Source organism: Peromyscus eremicus, chromosome 10, assembly GCF_949786415.1.
Source record: "Peromyscus eremicus chromosome 10, PerEre_H2_v1, whole genome shotgun sequence".
Taxonomy (NCBI): Eukaryota; Metazoa; Chordata; class Mammalia; order Rodentia; family Cricetidae; genus Peromyscus; species Peromyscus eremicus.
This window is the reverse complement of record NC_081426.1, coordinates 58906722-58922497: the sequence shown is the minus strand read 5'-3', so window position 1 is coordinate 58922497 and position 15776 is coordinate 58906722. Positions and strand designations below refer to the sequence as shown.

Genomic DNA, 15776 nt, shown 5'->3' with positions numbered 1-15776 from the left:
CATGTCCTCTGTTTGGCCAGCCTAGGCCGATGTAATATGGTCTTGACCAAGAGGACTCAGCCACCCTACCAGAATCTCTCACATGCTTCCAGCAGGCCAGCCTATGCATGTTCTCGTGAAGGGAGCAGAGATCTTGGGGACTGGAAATGGGCCTGCCCCCTATGGTGAGCTCCTGTGTTCTCCCATTTGGACAGTTAACCAAAACAAGTCTCATAGCTGAGGACAGAGCCAGTGGAGAATGTCTGCATAGTGAGAACAGGGGGCAGGGGTCCAGGAACCTGGTGATGGGTATGCCAATGCAGTCGGTCGGCCATGACCACCCAGCAGTGCATTTGGAACCAGCACTTCTTTGGAGCATTAAACGTTGCCGTTATTTGTAAACCATGAGTATAATGCCTTGGAAATGCAAAAAGTGGGCATCAGGTACATGAATGAAGGAAGCGTAGTTCTTCCACTTCCTCTTAAAAAGTTCTGGTGCACAGTTACAGAAGAAACCCTAAGTGGAAAAGAAGCCATGTTTAATGATCTGTATTGAGTATTTCTTTCCAGTTGTTGGTGTTTGACTTAGAGCAGCGTTTTAGACAGCTGTCTTCTCCAGGGCTGTGTGTAGACAGCTGTCTTCTCCAGGACTGTGTGTAGACAGCTGTCTTCTCCAGGACTGTGTGTAGACAGCTGTCTTCTCCAGGGCTGTGTGTAGACAGCTGTCTTCTCCAGGGCTGTGTGTAGACAGCTGTCTTCTCCAGGGCTGTGTGTAGACAGCTGTCTTCTCCAGGACTGTGTGTAACCAGCTGTCTTCTCCAGGACTGTGTGTAAACAGCTGTCTCCTCCAGGGCTGTGTGTAGACAGCTGTCTTCTCCAGGACTGTGTGTAGACAGCTGTCTTCTCCAGGACTGTGTGTAGACAGCTGTCTTCTCCAGGGCTGTGTGTAGACAGCTGTCTTCTCCAGGACTGTGTGTAACCAGCTGTCCTCTGGGCTGTGGGCAGCCAGCTGCCTTCTCCGGGGCTGTGGGTAGCATTCTTTGTTGATGTTGCTCTTAGGCTTGGTTTTAAACTCTCTCGGAGAAGACCAAATGAGGAAGATACAGAACCAGCATCTACATCCTTAAGGGTTTTGTGTAAGGCATGAAAATCAGAGGCACGATCAGTCCCCATACCTTTGTCAGGAGAGCTGCATTTTCACTCTGTTTTTAAGTTAGTAAGTGGTCAATTTTCAAAAAACAGTGATTCTTAGGAAATATGCCAGGTGCCTAGTATATAGATGGCAAAAAGCATATTACTAACTATGATTAATGTCCCTCCGAATAAGAAACTCAAGTCTGTTTCCAGACAGTCCAGCATTATATGTGAATTCAGTGTGTACACCTTTACTCTCTTCCCTGGAGAATTATTTTTTAAAGTTGGAATAAAATTCTGCATGTACCTATGCTTATTGTGTGCTTCTCATTATGTGCACATTACAAATTAAACATGCACCAGTGGCCTGATTCACACTGTGTATTGTACTAAACATGGAGGTTAAAGTTGAGTTCTGCTCCTTTTCTGAATTTAGAAGCTACTCCCAGTCAGATGAAATTTCACGTGCTTCCTCTCGGTTGTATTCTTTGGTTTTTCCTAAACTGCAAAGAGAAGGGGGCTCGGTTTTGCTCAGCACCCATTGTTTTCATTTGCCTGTATTGAAGATGTTAGACATGAACTCCAAAAAAACCTGGAAAATGTGGCAAGAATTATCAGACAGCATTAATTCATTCAAGTGGAGACATCTTCGTGCGAAAAGTCCTCGTGAGCGTGGCGCTGCCAGGAGCCTGGTGTTCAGGGGTGACCAGGTGCATGCCATGGTAGCAGCTCCTGACCTCCTTTGACATGACCTCTGCCAGGCTCTCCAACGGTGTGCGCTTGCTTCTCCGTCTGTAGTATTGACGGCGTCACAGGACCTCTTGTGTAAGTCTGTTGGAGATAAGAAATAGGATCATCCTTCTAAAGCGCTCATTTGGCATAGGGCCTGACACACACATTCCTGTCAGTGCCACATGAGTGCCGAGTGCTGGTACCCTGCTCATTTGATGTAGCTGCTCCATTTTAGAGGCCTTGAAATAGAGATGTAGCTCTTAGGGGAAAGTAATGAAAAGCCTGAAGATTGGATTAGTAGATAGATAGCCCAGTATCAGACATAGAAAGGTTTAATCCTGGCATACGGTGTCTAAAAGTATTTCTCAACTACCATAAGCTTGCAGATTTTCAAGGTCTGTCGTACATTGATACAGTTTTTTGACAGACCATCTCTTCTTGCTCGACAGCGTAAGATGATGATTATTTCAATGATGTCAGAAGAAATTTTTTCCATTAAAAATTGAGCTCACTTTACTATTTGTGAACATTTTCACAAAAACTTAGGACAGGGCAGGGAAAGAAGGTAGAGGATGTGCACCCACTGAAGTTTATAGGATGCTCATGATGGGTATAAAGAGCTCTCCAGAACACTTGGATTTTCCTCAGAAGGAGAACAGCCTGCTTGAGAAGAAGACAGATCACGTGTGTATAAGATGTGGGCAACAGAGTGGCAGTTGTCATTTGTGAGTACTTAGAATGTGCTAGTTACTGAAGCAAGCGGACAAGCAGCCTGCGATTGCCCATTTGATCCCAGAGTAACTGTTAGATTGATGATGATAATCACAGGATGCACTTGAAGACATTTGAACCCCCTGACAAACATAAGGCATTGGTTCGCATCATAAAGGACCCAGGTGTCAAGTTAGAACTCAGGGCTGAGGTCTTGATTTTCAAAGTGGAGAATCTGAGGTGTGGCTGGCTGTAGCTAGAGTTTTCCTGCCTGGCCCACAGTCAGGACAAATCTCTCTCACCTGCCAGTCCCACAGCCACTCAGACCCGACCAAGTAAACACAGAGACTTATATTGGTTACAAACTGTATGGCCGTGGCAGGCTTCTTGTTAACTGTTCTTACAGCTTAAATTAATCCATTTCCATTAATCTATACCTTGCCACATGGCTCGTGGCTTACCGGCATCTTCACATGCTGTTTCTCATCATGGCGGCTGGCAGTGTCCCCTCACCCAGCTTCCTGTTCTCTCAATTCTCCTCTCTGTTAGTCCTGCCTATACTTCCTGCCTGTCCACTGGCCAATCAGTGATTTATTTATTGACCAATCAGCAACACATTTGACATACAGACCATCCCACAGCAGCTGGCCTCCTTAGAGGGTAGAGAAGGGGACTCATTGCTCAGTTTTTGTTGCTGTTTTGTGGAGAGCTGGAATGATCATGATATGTCCACACACATAATGTCCACACAGTGTCCAGGACTACCCTGTACTCTAGAACACTTCCACATACCCACGCTTTCAGGTAAACCAGTGTATATTTATAGTTACCCATGATTAGAAGTTCTAAACACAAGTTATTGCTTACCATCTTAATATGCACCAGAGATTCCAGGAATAAAGCTTCTAAAGGAAAGATAATAGTGCTGAATCATTTGGGGGCTTTTCTAAGAATCGATTAGCATTTTCAAGTCAGTGTTGATGACTGCAGTGTATAGCATCCTGTCTGAATTGACAGAAAAGTACACAGCTCTGTTAGTCTGCATGAATAGTGGTGGGAAGAACAGTGATTCTGCATGTAGGTGAGCCCCTGATGGCTCTTCATTGTGACCCTTGGTGTTCTTGTGCCTGATAAATTGTCCTTTGTGATGCATCCCAACTTTACTTTTTCCGTTTTAAAAAGAAATAATAATTTTTGTGTGTTACAAAGTTATCTGAGTTTCACTTCAAGAAAGTAAAGGATTCCTTTAAAAGTCTTATGTCATAGTCAGGGAGCTGTGTGGGATCCCTTAAGATTGTACCGGGGAAGTGTTTTTAGGAAAGCAGGTACTCGAAATTAGTAAAGGATTTGAGATTGTCAGTGGTCTAAAGAACTTCATTCCTGAGGTTTGGGGGGCGGGTAAGGGTATGAGTGAGATGAAGATTTGGAGGAGGCCTGAAGAGAGGTTGTGGAAGTGTGTGGAGTGATCCTCCGTGGGTCCCTGCAGTGTCATACTAGAGTCAGCTAAGTTACAAAGAAAAAGAATTTAGCTTATAGTTTTAGAGGTTGTGGCTGTGGTTCCTTCCCTCCATTCTTTTGAGAACTTCATCACAGCTGTAGTTTCAATCTAGAATGTTCCCTAAAGGCCACGTGCTGAGGGCTTGGTGCTATTGGGAGGTAGGGGTGCTCTTGGAAGGGAGAGCTTAGCAGGAGATTTTAGTTCATTCATTTTTGTGTTCTCAAAGGGGGTTGTGGAACTCCAATCTCTTCTTTACTATCTCCATCCTTGACATAAAGTGAGCAGCTTTACTCCACTATACACATCAGCCCTGCTATCCTGCCTTGCCACAGGCCCCAAAGCATGGGGCAAGCCAACTATGGAGCAAAACATCCAAAATTGTGAGCCAAAACATGCTTTTCTTGTTTATAAGTTAAATGTCTCAAATATTTTGTTATAGTAACAAAAAATTAACAAAGCCACATCCCAGTGGCTAGCAGTGGAAGTAACCAAGCAATTGAATTTTAAAGAGAGACAGAACTGATCAGGGGCCAGATTCAGGCTTTTATGGTAACCCTCTTGCTAGAACTACCAAGGGCTTATAGGCTATTGTCTTAGAGTTTCTAGTGCTATGATTAAACACCATGACCAAAAGCAACTGGGGAAGGAAAGGGCTTATTTCATCTTAAAATTCTCAGGTCATACTCCATCACTGAGGGAAGTCAGGACAGAAACTCAAGGCAGGACTATGGAGTTAGGAACTGAAGCAGAGACCATGGAGGAGTGCTGCTTATTAGCTTGCTCCTCATGGCGTGCTCAACCTGCTTGCTTATACCTCCCAGGACCATTTGCCTAGGGTTGGCACTGCCCATAGTGAGCTGGGCCCTCCCACATCTATTATTAATCAAGAAAATGCCCTACAGACCTGCCTCTAGGCCAATATTATGGAGTCAGTTTCTCCATTGAGATTCCATCTTTCCAAATGACTCTAGTTTGTGTCAAATTAATAAACAAAAAAAAAACTAACCAGAACAGAGAAATACATCATACCTTCAACAGCCTAAGGAACTCCCAATAGGTTCCATTTCCCAAAGGATCTACCACCTACCAGCACTTCCAACCTGAGGATCAAGGCTTTGATGGATACTTGGGGAACACAGTTTATATCCAAACCATAGGAATGTTTGAAGTGAGTGAATACTTCAGTGTACAGGACAGAAAATAGATGAGTCCAGAGGGAAGAATGATCAGATCTGTTTGCTTGTATTTGTGGAGGAAACTGGCAGACTTTGTTCCTTCCTTCCTTCTTTCTTTCCTTCCTTCCTTCCTTCCTTCCTTCCTTCCTTCCTTCCTTCCTTCCTTCCTTCCTTCCTTCCCTCCTTCCTTCTCTCTCTCTCTCTCTCTCTCTCTCTCTCTCTCTCTCTCTCTCTTTCTTTCTTTCCTTCCCCCTCCCTCTCTCCCTCCCTCCCTCCCTCCCTCCCTCCTCCCCTCTTCCCTTCTTCTGATACAGGTTTCTCTGTGTAGCCTTGGCTGTCCTGGAACTCGCTCTGCAGTCTGTAGACCAGGCTGGCCTTGAACAAACTCCCCAGTGCTGGGATTAAAGGCGTGCACCACTATGCTCCTCACACATACACTGAATTCATTCATTTTTTTTATTCAATGTTTCATTTCTCTTATGAATCATTTAAAAGTACAAACTACTTTGTACTGAACATTAATGTAGTTGGGTCATTCATTCATTCATTCATTCATTTGTTCATTCAGTCATTCACCAATGTGCTTGTGTAATAGTGCTTTATGATCTCTGTGGCCGGCTCTTTTTGTGATCCTATTGGCTTTAACTTAGCATCAACTCCACCATGCTGTTGCTAAATTGCTTGACCTCAGTGCCTTTATGCTTCATCCCAGAGTCACAGTCACAACCTTTGTGTGTATGTGTGTGTGTATGGTGTTGTTGTTGTTGTTTGCATGTATGCACATGCATGGGAAGCCCAGAGGGCAACTTCAGTGATGTTCATCAGGAGCAGTCCATTTTTTTTTTTAAGTGATAGGCCTGGGGCTCTCTCATTAGGCTTGGCTGGCTAGCCAGCAAGCCCCAGAGATCCTCCTGTCTCTGCCTCCCCAATGCTGAGATTACAAGCACATACCGCCATGCCCGGTGGTGGAGATAAGAACCCGGATCCTCATGTTGACTGAGCCATCTCCCCAGCTCTCCCGACTGTATTCTTCATGCAGAACTGGGAGTGGCTTGGCACTAATCCCTAAGATTTTGTTTTCACCTCAGTATGGTTTTTATGGAAAGCTGGGTACCTGCAGTGAATGCTGGCCAAATCCATCACATTACCGCTCAGGTGGCATTTCTGCCAGTCTGTATTTTTAATACTGTGATTAATGTTTTCTGCAAAAGAAATGTCACGTAGCCCACATGGGTCTTTTGAAATCCCCAGTACCACATTAAAATAAAAGTGAAGTTAAACAGTTTCCTGTAAGTCGGCGTGTTCTACACTCAGCAGCCCTGGACTCAGCTGTAAGCCACTGATCAGAAGTACTCAGTTTGTGTTTAGATTTTATAAGATGTATTTGAAAAAGTAGACTCAGCTATACGTGAAGTCACAAACTTAATTAACTATTTCCCACTGGGGGACAGATATCAACTTATGAAATTATACCTAAATTAATTACAGTTGAATCAAGTTGAAAATTCAATTCTTAAGTTGCACCGGCCACGCTTTAAGTGTGGACTAGGTCTGTGTTGCTGCCAGCGGCTTCTCTGTTCCACAATACAGTGGTAGAGTGTTCTTAAAGCCACACACCTAGGTAGTGTGCCTGCGTGCTGCCTTTGTATTCTCTCGAGCTGCCGTCGAAGACGAATCGGTCTGTGTTATCAAAGCTTTCAGAAACCATGTGGTTAGTTAATTCATTCACTGCCTTAGTTCCTTCTCTGTCGCTGTGGTATGACACCATGACCAAAGCAGCTTATAGAAGAAATAGTTTATTGGGGGCTCAGAGTTTCAGAGGGTGAGTCGGACTGTCATGGCAGGGAATGTGGCAACAGGCAGGCAGGCAGAGCGCTGGAGCAGTAGCTGAGAGCTTACATCTGACCCACAAGCATGAAGCAGAGAGAGAGAGAGAGCTAGAGAGCTAACTGGGAACAGGGTGGTCTTTTTAATCCTCAGTGTTTGCCCCCAGTAGCACACCTTCTCCAACAAGGCCACACCTCCTAATCCTTCACCAACAGTTCCACCAACCGGAGGCCAAGTATTCAAATATATGTGTGTACGGGGACCATTCTCTTTCAAACCACCACATTACTAAGGAAAAATAGTTTATATATTATGTTTCAGCTTCGAGGCCAGGGTATATATTGTTTCAGCTTCAAGGCTAGGAGATGTCTTGTTGAGAGTAGGGATGGATAAATATTTTCTCACCTAAATCCTGTTGCTGCCTCACACTGCATCTTAAACTTCACTATCGTGAGGGTCCTGTCTGGCACCTCTTCTTTCCTTCATTATGTCCCACAGCTGGGTTCTTTGCCTCCAGAACACACACTTCCTGGCTTGAGAACTTAATACCCCTTTCCCTATGAGGCTGCATGCTCTGTGAGAGAAAGAAGTATTTTTATTCTCTAGAGGATCTCCTGATGTATATATAATGTATGGCACAGGCAAGTGTGTAATGTGTAATGGGTAATATACAGTTACCAGCACAGGACAAATAAGGGATATATCATAGATAGTGATAGAAATAATGGCACAGGGCAAGCAGCAACTATATCCTAATCATATATGGCCACAGTGTGGGGCAGGTTCAGAATATGTAATAGATGCTATGTAGCTAACAGCAGTGACTACAAGAGGATCTGATTTTTTTTTTTTTTTTACCTATATTAAAAGATAGAGTTTTGTTCAGGTCAAGGGAACAGAACTATTTTAGGGATTCTGTACAATAAAAGTATACAGGAAACACTCATGCCAGTAAGGATCTTCTTCTTGGCTTCCTGTGTTGCTTTATCTGTGTTCATTTTCCAGAAGTGTCTATCACTTTATCTCTGTCTGTGCGTGTCATATAAGGCACACTGAAGACCAAGAAATGAGGTGTATTGTGAAGTGCTAAATGTCCAGCCCAAAGACAAATGGGTGCAGAGAGGCATCTCCTGGTGTTTCAGGACAACCAAACAAACCCACCCCTTCAATTACAGCAGAGTAATGAGCCTCCTCCACAGCATGTGGAAACATAATTAGAAATGTACTGGAGGCCAGTGGACCAGGTGTCAGGTCATTATCTGAATCATAAAGTTGGAAGTTATGCCCATTAAAGGTTACTAGTTTGGAAAAGGTTAGATTAGGAAGCAAGAGTCTTGGAAAATAAGAGGTTTTCCAATTCAAAGGATACTTTAGAACACCTCCAGTATCAGACTTTCCTCTTGTAACTTTTCATGGAAGTGTACTGTGCATGAGGACACAGCTCACAAGGGCACGGCTTGATGGATTTCTCCCATCGGTCCAGAAGTGCTTTATCACCTTGACCAGCATCCCCGGGGCCACTCTATGGCTACTTCCTCTTCCTCTCCCAACCCCTGCACCTCGTCTTGACACACTGGGGTGTTTCCTGTTTGTGTACTTTGTATGATGGGATCCTACAGTCCCACTCTTAACCCAGTGTAATGGGTTTTCATCCCGAGTAACAGCCCCCATGATGGACTCCCTGAGAACAAACCCTGTTTTCAGATTTCCCTGTGACAGCTAAGTGGGTAGAGGCAACTGACTTATGGTTCTTTGTTTTTTTCTTTATGAAGAGTGTGTGTGTGTGTGTGTGTGTGTGTGTGTGTGTGTGTGTGTGTGTAGGCTGGTGGCTTGTTTTATGAGGCAGGGTCTCTCATTAGGGACTGAGGCTTGCTAATTCAGCTAGGCTGGCTGCTGGTCAGGCTTCTTTTGTTTCCACCCCACAGCACAGAGATTTAAAGCATGCACCATCAGGCCTGACTTATTTTCCATTTCCTTTCTGTGGGTTTAGAATATCCAGGCAGATTCTCATGCTTTTATGACAAGTACTTCGCTTACTGAGCTTTCTCCTCAGCCCTTCTTTAGGAACACTTCTATGAAAACATGTTTGTGTGAATGTGTGTCTGCCTGTCCCCACTTATGTATATATGCTTTAAGAGGTTTTACTCAAATTAGAGGTTTAGGAGATGGATCAGTGGATAATGTGCTTGCTGTGCGAGCGTGATGACCTGAGTTGAGGTTCCTAAGCACCCATATAAAAGCCAGACGCAGTTGCGCAGGTCTGTAACCCTTGCCTTAGCAGCTGGTTGGTGGGGAGGCGGGAGTAGATGGGGTAGAGGCGAGCAGAAGTGTAGGCCAGTTGTTGAGCTCTGTGTTCATTGAGAGATGAGACTCTGTCTCAAAAGGTAAGGTGGATAGCAATAGTGGAGGGCAACCTCTTTCCGCCCCCACTGTAATGTGAGAAATATAAATAAAGTTTTATTCGTTACACTGTGCCATGGTGTACATAATATTCATTTCTTATTTATTTATTTATTTATTTATTTATTTATTTATTTATTTATTTATTTATTTTGGAGCTGAGGACCAAACCCAGGGCTTTGCAAGCACTCTACCACTGAGCTAAATCCCCAACCTCCATAATATTCATTTCTTAGTGATATGTCTTAATGTGCTTTTCTTATTTGCACCCCGAGACCCACTACGTCTCCCCTATTGGCATCATGTGGCTCTGTTGAGATGTAGATGTCTCTCAATGCAATGAGCCAGCTGCTTACCTAAGAACAGTGTGATGGATTTACTGGATGTTCATGGCCATTGAAAAGTAGAGTCCATGTGAGATACCTATCAAATACATTCTTAGAAGTGGAGTTGCCCAGGAGTGGGGTCCACACATCAAAATTTTTCTCATGTTTGTAAGTAGCCTCCCAAAAAGTTTGATGACTTTTAATCTAGCCAGGAAGACTGATATTTCTTTTCTTTTCTTTTCTTTTTTTTTTTTTTTTTTTTTTTTGAAACAGGGTTTCTCTGTGTAGTCCTGGCTGTCCTGGAACTCACTCTGTAGACCAGGCTGGCCTAGAACTCAAGAGATTCACCTGCCTCTGCCTCTGCCTTCCGAGTGCTGGGATTAAAGGCATGCGCCACCACCGGCCCGGCTGTTGACATTTCTTATTTCCAGCGTCCCTGCCTTGCTTTCTGCCTTGTCCAGCTTTTCAGTCTTTGTGGTCTGACCTAGCAAGAGTCACTGTCATTTCGGGTTACATTTGTTGCCTTTGGACAGATGTTCTTGTGTGTAGTGGACATCATCCCCATCCTTTGCTCCCTTTTCTGCCGACTTGTTCATATTTTTCTTTATGATTTCAAGGAGTCCTTTCAATAGATAACCCTCTTCTAATGGTAATTTTATCCTCCCAGGTCTTTAAAAAAAATTACCATGATTGTTGCCACTTTTTGTTTTCTTTCAATCAGGTTTTAATTTTTAAAAGACAAAGTTCACTAATTTTTTTTTTCCTAGTGGCTTCTGCTTTGTGTGTGTTTATCAAGGAAAAGCATTGGGAACTTGAGACAGACAGACATGCCTGGAGTGGGCAGAGATTTTAATGTGGAAAGTGTGGTTATGTGGCAGTTGAAATTCAAGTGATAAGCGGTGTGAGCTGTTATAAATCATAAACATTTACACGTAATCTACCAATTTATTATTTATTTATTTGTTTGTTTGCTTATTTATTTATTTATTTATTTATTTATTTGAGGCAGGGTTTCCCTGTGTAGTTTTGGTGCCTGTCCTGGATCTCACTCTGTAGACCAGGCTGGCCTCGAACTCTCAGAGATCCACCTGGCTCTGTCTCCTAAGTGCTGGGATTAAAGGCGTGTGCCACCACTGCCTACCCAATTTTTTTTTAAATTTGACCCATATTTGGAGGGATTTTTAGTTCAGTACCTATTTCTTTTTATGCTTTGTTATTTGAGGTTCTAACTTCTCAAATGTTTTTTTGTTTTTCAATTTTAGACTGCAAATTATAACCGTTTTCCTACACCGTTGCTGACGCCCAGAGATCCATGTCAGAAGTACTTCCAGGTCAGCTATGATTTTACTTACTTCTATACACAGGAACAGCTGAACATCAAAGCTTAATAATGTATAGGATAATTATTTTATTGTTTAATTTAAACTCATTTTTGCTAAAATAGCATTTTTAAATTTTCATTATTCTTTATACTATAATAGAAAAAGTAAGTATTTAAAAAATAAGAAGTCATTTGAACTTAACCGCATGTATGTTATTGTTCATCACCGATGTCATATAAAAATATTACAGTTGACTACAGCTCAGTTTTCACTACCTGGCATTGTATGTTGTAGCCTGTGAACTGTTGATCTGCGGCAGAGAAGGTGTTGCTGCTGAGTCTTTGTAAACAGCATCTCCTGTCATGGGATTTGTCAAGACAAGAGTTCCCCACTTCCGTATTCTCCTTGCCCTAATTCTGATTAATTCCAGGCCTGAAGAAGACGGCCTTGATTTTATTGCATGCCCTTCTCTTTATGTCATGACAGATGCTAGTCTGCACACCACAGTATGGTGTGGGATTTAATTATTGACCTCGGGGTAATATAAGGAAAAAGCAATTGTGGTAACTCTTTGAGATAAACTCTGTAAGTGGCAAACCGTATGTAGCTTCTCTGTTTCCCTGGACAGAGACCAGTTCTGAGGTTTTTTATACTAGTTAGACTTAACCATGGGTCTGTGTCTTTAAATTCTGAAGTTAACCTTATCATTAAATTGTCTCAAATTTACCTAGAACTCTGTGTATTACATTTTTCCACAAAGAGGTTTTAAAAAAATTACAACTGAATACTGAGCTTGGTATTAGTATATGAAGGGCAAAAAATTTACTTTTTTTTTTTAGATTTATTTGTTTTTACTTCATGTGTATGTGCTTTTTGCTTGCATGTACATATGTATACCACATATGTGCACGGTGCCTGCAGAGGTCAGAAGACAGCGTTGAAATCCTTGGAACTAGAATTACAGATGGCTATGAGCCACCATGTGGATGCTTGGAATAGAACGCAGGTCCTTTGCAAGAGCAACAAGTGCTCTTAACTCTGAGCCCCTTCTCCAGCTCCAAGAAACCTACCTGTACTAAGGGGAAAGGAAAAAAAAAATCAGTGGGGAAAAATGTGATAAACCTAAGCTCATGCAGGATAGTCAGAGGTTTAAAGCTGACTCGTAGAGGTCCCTAATTATGCTGTGATTGTTTGAAGAGGGAGTAGATTTTTGAAAAAATATGTACTTAAATATGTATGTTAATTTTAGAAACTCAAAGCAAATATGTCCTTTAAAAAAGACATTTTAAGTCATCTTAATGGGATTGTTGACACTCCCCAGTGTATGCAGAGGAGGGAGGGTCATGTGCACCCACCTGGGGTTCTACCACTCACACCCTGCTGCCCTTCATACATGTGGTATCAGAAGGTGCTTGAGCAGATAGGAGGGTGGAAAGTGAACTGAGGTCAGGGCTCTATGATACAGGCTATTATGTTGTGACCTATGATGGTTAGGACTTCTCAGAGATGCAGCTGTCTTAGAATTCCACACATTCCTGTGAGTAATCCCTCCCCATGTTCCTGTAAATAAGTCTAGCAAACCCACCAGTTCACTAAGTAAATAATGCACAGGTAAACTGTACACTGTAAGTACCAAGAATAATTCCTTTTAGGAATCCTTTCTGTTAATGTAGTAGGATCAAAACAATGAAAGAACGAGGCCAGCAAATACGCAAAGTCATGTGCTTCCGTCTAAATGGAGGGAGACTAGTCAGGCACTTTTAGAACCTTTTGTTGCTGTATTCTATGGGTGAACTCTACCCATCCTCTGAAGATATTCAAGTTGCTTTATTCTTTGGTGGCTATATAAATGCCCTGTTGCTGTGAAGAGACACCATCACCCAGCAACTCTTATAAAAGAAAGCATTTAATTGGGGCTGGCCTGCAGTTCAGAGGTTTAGTCCACTATTGTCTTGGTGGGGACCATGATGGCACACAGACAGACATGGTTCTTGAAAAGTAGCTGAGAGTTCTGTCCAGATCCACAGGCAGCAGGAAGAGACAGAGCCACTGGACCTGACTAGGGCTTTGAAACCTGAAATTCCACCCCCATGGACACACTTCCTTCAACCAGGCCACACCTCCTAAACCTTCTCAAATAGTGCCACTCCCCAGTGACTAAGCATTCAAATATCTGAGCCTGTAGGGGCCATTCTTATTCAAACCACCACAATAAGGTACAGAAACAGTTATCAAGCTTAATTTTAAACGAAAGCTAATACTGCCAGGTGATGGTGTAGCAGGTACCAAAATTTATAAGTAAGTGTCGTATTTCCATGGTGTATCGTGTTCTGAGTTCCCCTCTTGCCAGGCAGTGGTGGCGCACGCCTTTAATCCTATTACTCAGGAGGCAGAGCCAGGGGGAATCTCTGTGAGTTCAAGGCCAGCCTGGTCTACAGAGCGAGATCCAGGACAGGCACCAACACTACACAGAGAAACCCTGTCTCAAAACCCCCCCACCAAAAAAAAGTTCCCCTCTCCACCCCCAGAAACTCACATGGCAACTGGTGAGGGGTGGACTGACCAGCACCTCAGATGAGGTGTGCCTTCAGTCCCATCTTCCAACTCCAGGGAGGTGTGACCACAGGGAACCCTTCTGAAGCAGGCCTTCCAGGTTTATGTGGTCATCTGTCTAGAAAATTCCTCTTTGTCCTTGAAGGTTGAGCTCAGGAGTGCCTTCTGAGTAGGTCTCAGTGCCCAAAAAAGTGAAGGAATTTTCCCGTTGCATAGATTTTTGCTGTTTGCTTTTTCTTAATGTTATTTCCCTTTTGGAATTGGCTTGAGAACCAGCTGATCAGTTGCTCAAGAAGGCATATAATGTTCCTTTCCGGCACGCCTTCTTCCTCCGTCCACATCAGTGTTCCCACGCTTGGGCATTGACTGTTCATCAGACGTGATCATGGAAGTCTAGAGGGTCGTTAAAAAAGAAATTCATCTCTGAAAGACACAGAGACTTTCCCAAAGCATGGATGTAGCTTAAAAATGAGAGATGTATCCCTGGGTTAGGGATCATATACATCTGTATAATTTTCTGATTCTCACCAAGACGTACCTTACCATCCTGCTTTGTATTTTCCAAGTAGCTGCTCATCAAATCTGCCAGGTGTGATGTCTTCCTTCTTAGCCACCAATGGCTTCCTGCCTGTTTCTCAAGCTAATTCAGCATTCCCTTCTTTGAGAAACCTTCCCTGAACTTTTGTATCCATCTCAAATACCATGTTTTGGTAAGACCCTTTGCCCACTTCAGACACGGTGAGTTTGTGTAATAACTTCCTCTCTCACCGTCCGAATCAGGTTGACCTTTAAAAAAACACTTCATAGTCTTTTTAATAACTGACAAATGAAAGTTTCGTGTGTTCACTGTGTCTAATGTCCTGTTCATTTAGAATGTGTATACGTTGTTGAATGACTAGCCTGTGTCTCGAATCCCCCCAGTTCCCTTGCACTGTTGAACAGAGCCAGCCCTCAGGCAGTTAGGGTAAAAAGGGCACAGGAAACCCTCAGGTGGGTAAGGCTTGGGAGCTGAAACAGCGATCTCATGAACCCCGAGAATTAGCCTGTGAGGTTGCTCTCCCAGCTCTAGGAACTTCCATGGTCCTAACGCTGCGGTCTCCCGGATCCTGTGGCCCAAGTTGCCTTCCCCAGCTGCAGCCTCTTTGTTCACAGAGTGCTGCTTATCGCCTCTGGCACATGGAGAGTTTGCTTTCGTGGATAATACCAGGAAACTGGCTTTATTTTGCCGCTCCTCCCCAAAAGGAAGAGGGTGAAAATCTGAGTTTATTTTATTTCCTTTATACTTTGAGATGTAGTTCAAAAGGTAGCATTCCTCAGGGAAGAAGTTTTGCTATTAACTCCTCAGTGGGATTAAAATCCTGTGGCAGAAAAGGGGGGGGGGAGAAAGAAAGAAAAAGAAAAGTTTTCTTCAAATGTGGGGCACACCTTGGGCCTCCTTGCCTATTTGTTAATCCGCTTCTAACTGTATCGCGTGTCATGGGAGAGAAAGCAGTCTGTTACTAAAGAAAAGGGAAGAAGACTAGAGGTCTCCAAAAAGAAAAGGAAATGGCTGGGCAATGGTGGCACATGCCTCTAATCCCAGTACTCAAGAGGCAGAGGCAGGCAGATCTCTGTGAGTTTGAGGCCAGCCTAGTTTACAGAGTGAGATCCAGGAAACTCAGAGCTGTTACACAGAGAGACCCTGTCTCTAAAAACCAAATAAATGAATGAATGAGGTCAGCCATTATTCACCAGTAGATCCCTGCCTTAGAGGAAGGCCTGCATGGCCATACCTGTGCTGGGGCCCTTGTCTCTGGGATTAAAGAGGCTCTGGCTTACTTAGTCTTGACAGGCTTTTATGCAAAAGATACTTGTGTTTTAGCTGAGGCTATTTTAGTTGTAAAAAAGTTCAAGACTTGAGCAGGATAACTAGGTAAACCAGTGTACTGGTCTGAGAAACCCAGGCTTTTCAGATTTAGGCTTGGTCTGTTGGAGGGACACCCCCCTTTCTGTGAGTCCTTAAAGCTAGACTTAAACACAGTTGAAAACAACGGGGGCTGGGGGTAACCTTTTCTTCCCTTCTCCCTCATCCTTGTTGTTCTTTGGGACAAAGTCTCCCTGGTGAGCCCAGGCTGGCTTC

At 43.4% G+C, this 15776-nt stretch overlaps 1 protein-coding gene across 6 annotated transcripts in view; it reads left to right on the top strand.

Annotated features, from left to right (window-relative positions):
- Apbb2 (amyloid beta precursor protein binding family B member 2) overlaps window positions 1-15776 on the top strand; it is a 204690-nt gene that overhangs the window by 23040 nt on the left and 165874 nt on the right. For all 6 annotated transcript variants that reach the window (XM_059275935.1, XM_059275934.1, XM_059275931.1 and 3 more), the window contains exon 2: window positions 11045-11113. In XM_059275935.1, the coding sequence (XP_059131918.1) occupies window positions 11095-11113 (19 nt within the window). In that variant the 5' untranslated portion in view covers window positions 11045-11094. The remainder of the gene's footprint in view (window positions 1-11044; window positions 11114-15776) is intronic.